The sequence below is a fragment of the Sipha flava genome, unplaced genomic scaffold (genome assembly GCF_003268045.1).
Source record: "Sipha flava isolate LNK unplaced genomic scaffold, YSA_version1 49_pilon_pilon, whole genome shotgun sequence".
Taxonomy (NCBI): Eukaryota; Metazoa; Arthropoda; class Insecta; order Hemiptera; family Aphididae; genus Sipha; species Sipha flava.
This window is the reverse complement of record NW_020273360.1, coordinates 2,273,091-2,276,824: the sequence shown is the minus strand read 5'-3', so window position 1 is coordinate 2,276,824 and position 3,734 is coordinate 2,273,091. Positions and strand designations below refer to the sequence as shown.

Sequence of the window (3,734 nt, the reverse complement as noted above, 5' to 3'; positions counted from 1 at the left end):
GTAACTTCTGGTGTACCCCAAGGCGGGCATATATTACCCGTTATTTTTGCACTCTTTGTTAATGGCATTAAATATGTGATACAGCATAGTGAACTTCTGTTATTTGCTCATGATATCAAACTATTTCTCCATTTTGACACCGCTGATGATTGTAAACTCTTACAACATAATCTTGATGCTGTCGCTCATTGAACCCGGGGACTAGGCTTGGATCTTAGTACCACTAAATGTCATACCATGACCTATACTCGTTCCAATGAGCACGTCATGTTTACATACACCATCAATGACATTGCATTTAAGCAGCCAGGTTACTGTGTTATGGACCTTGGTATTACTTTTGATCAATCGCTAACTTATCGTACTTTTATTGAAAAAGTTACTTGTAAGGCTCTGAAGCTTCTCGGTTTTGGGAAAAGAATTTTGGCTCAATTTAAACTGTTCAGTTCTCTTAAAACGTTATATTGCTCTTTTGTTCGGTCCGTGTTGGAGTATGGGGTAATTATTTGGGATCCGATCACATTCGATGGTAGTATTCAACTGGAAAGAGTTCAACGTAAATGTTTGAAATAGTGAGTTTGGATTTTATCACTCTCAGTCCGTACTTAAACCGATCCTGTTGAACTACCTCGTTCATGACTATATACCAGTTATGGACAACTTCAAGTAACCTACTAGAGACAAGGATGTATTTAATCTAGGGCTAAAAAATTAAAAGTCCTTCTCAACTTTAAAAAGGATTAAACATTTACTTGCGATCGCGATTAAAAGCAAGGAATATTTAAACGGTTTTGATATTCTCAACATTGACAATAAAATGTGCAGAAAAATTGATTATGGGGATATATTTAATGAACTTACATGTATAAGAACCCGTCGTGAAAATCAGTCGAACGTGTGACACAGCATGGTGAAACCTCCATTGAGCGGACACCCCAGGTCGTAGAAATGTTGTCTGCTATTTGGAGACGATGAATGTTCGTAAAGGGTAAACATACACATATAAGATTTGCTCGTCGAGAACCAAAAGTCATAACTACTCCACTGGTACGCTGACCAAACGTGATCTTCTGCACCATTTATGCGACCGTACACGTACTTCATGAGTGTGCCACGCGAGACTTTCAGTACAAGTAATGAACGTCGTGCAGGGCACATTCGTACATGTGAATTGTTCGACGCCGCGGCGTCACAACGTTCGTCGGGAGTGTCGACGATTCTGAAGCAATGGACGAGGGAAAATCAAACGACTCGTGACTTTTTACAACACAACGTTACAGAACTGTAACCTTAAAAGACCATTGAAACATTCTACGATGCGATTTATGTTATGATTTTCAGTCTCGTTCGGTGCTCCGCTCGTGTTTTAACACCGGTGCACCGCCTCCGCCGGCAACGACGTGCGAAAAAGGTCTTATTCTAACGGGCAGTACGACCCAAATTGGGTAGTTGGAAAAATCAAAAGAACTTCATAAATGTGGGCACCTTACAAGAACATAATTTTCCATATAGAATAATTGAACTACTGAGTATTTGAAATTTGTGTAATATATTAACTCAACCTAGTATCTAATAAGTAATAATTATGTAAGTTTACAATCTTTGCTACTTCGTTGATCGATTTATGAAATTTAAATTTAAATAGTGATATACGTTTAACGGTAAAGCTCCGTATTTTTTAAATATTTTACCACGCGATGGTCAAAATTTTAAAATATCAATAAGCAATTTATTTGGAGAGGGGATAAGTATTATAATCCAAATAAATTTTGGAAAAAAAACTTTTCAGTGTCTTGGCAGTAGGTAAAAATCCTTCGAATAAGCCCTGGTGCATAGTACGGTTTCGTGGTGTCGGTTGCGTTTCATAACGCATATTCTACATAACGTGTGCAAGGACCCTTTGTATAGTACAGCGACTCCACAGGCCCATAAACTACAGTGCACGTACATCATTACGACTCGTCCGAGGAGCAAATATTTTGGGGACGATCGCGCAAGGATAAATAATGGTAATGACGTAGGTGTGCGCGCGCCGGGAAACCGAGTCGATCAACCGACATGGGCTCCGAGGACACTTGCGGTGAACACCGGATGCGACGTACGGACGGTGCTTTGGGATCCGATTTTGAAGTCTAAATCAAAAGGGTCTTCTCTCGCTCACGCTCCGCACTTGTCTCGTTTTACGGCACAAAAAAAAAAAAAAAACGAAACAAAACAAAATAAAATAAATAATGACCTTTTTTTAAATCGATTTTTGCCGTACATTTTGTACAGCATCGCTTGTATAACCGTTGCGAGCAGCGTTTTAGTTCGTCGTGTGTTTTCGACTTTTATCGGATTAACCGATGCGAGTACTACACCGCTTGTGGCGGCATACCGTACAGTGTTATTCGGTGCTCGGAAAAATCATAGGAAACTGTGTCATGTTTACCGATAAAACATTATTAGCCGCTGCAACGTTAAAAGGGTAAACCGTTATGTTTACGTAGCGAAAAGAAAATTCGTCCCGTCCAATATACACTGCACACATACGTGTATGCGTGCGCGCGCTTGCACGATACGGGTCCTAATATTTGTTTCAAATAGTTTCGCGTTGAAAACCTCGGACGGTGTTTTTGTTTTAAATGAAGTGTCGACAAATAAAAACGAAGAACTATTCGCGTCACCTACCTCGTAAAGAAAACACAATATCCATTACCCCACTAAATATTATCGGTTCTCGCGCATTCCGTAATGTAATAGCCGGTAGTAGTGGTTTTCGGCTCTGAACAGTTATTTTGCACGTTCATCAATTCATACCGTCCCTAAGCGTTGCGTTGCTTTTACTGAAACCTTGTATCGTAACGGTTTTTCTTGTTATAAATAGTTATACAATGCTCGGTTCCAACCGTCCCTGTAGCACATTCGGACCGTGTGCATTTAATACCCCCACGACGGCAAACGATATTTTTTCAATCGATTTCTTTAAACGCGCAAAATAAAAGTGTGCAAAACGATTCCTTATCCATAAACGTTTTCAAACTTTCCGAGCAAACCATAATCTGAGCGATATTTGCATGTGCTCTTGGCTGGACGAAATATTTCAAGGTTATTACAGTTAAATACATGAATGAACATAATAAACCCATGGAACTTTCCTGAGAACTCAATATCAATACTGCAAAAATTATAATTAAAATAATTTCAGGGTCAGCTTTTATTTTATTCTTTGTTTATTTTTCACATTTTGTAGTTTTAAACAGTTTAATACTTTTATTGAACTATCACAGAGTTGTTTAGTGGCTAATAATAAAAAAAAAAAAAAAATGTGTGTTTATATAATACATCGATTTAGTCATATACGTTATTAGGTATAAGATATACGATATATATATATTTATATATATTGTATAGTTCTGTTTCAATCGTTAGTGTATATCAATGTAATACAATTACAAAATAAGTAATGAACTTATTTTCAGCAAAATAATGTCATGTTACATTTTCAGCCATCTTTAATAATACGGTTATTAGTTAAATATGATTAATGTTTAATGTCTATATAATTGTTATATGCACCCACTGTGCATATTCCAAGGGTTCGTTATTGCGGTTTCAACAATAAGTTTTCTAAGGATCGAAATCTAGTGTAACTTGTACCAAATAAAAAGAGAACAGTAAAATTAGTCGCTTTCAGTAGAAAATACATAGATAATCAATAAATACAACCAAATTCGTTTGATAATAATTGTTAT

General features: G+C 37.1%; 1 protein-coding gene across 1 annotated transcript; it reads left to right on the top strand.

Annotated features, from left to right (window-relative positions):
- Positions 1-237: 237 nt before the first annotated feature.
- Positions 238-573, top strand: LOC112690310. Its single transcript, XM_025564283.1, has one exon. It carries the CDS (start codon positions 238-240, stop codon positions 571-573), a length of 336 nt encoding a protein of 111 aa, XP_025420068.1.
- The last annotated feature ends 3,161 nt before the right edge of the window (positions 574-3,734 follow it).

Excerpts from the sequence above, each read along its gene's own strand:
- LOC112690310 (XM_025564283.1), top strand. The coding sequence starts at position 238 with ATGACCTATACTCGTTCCAATGAGCACGTCATGTTTACATACACCATC.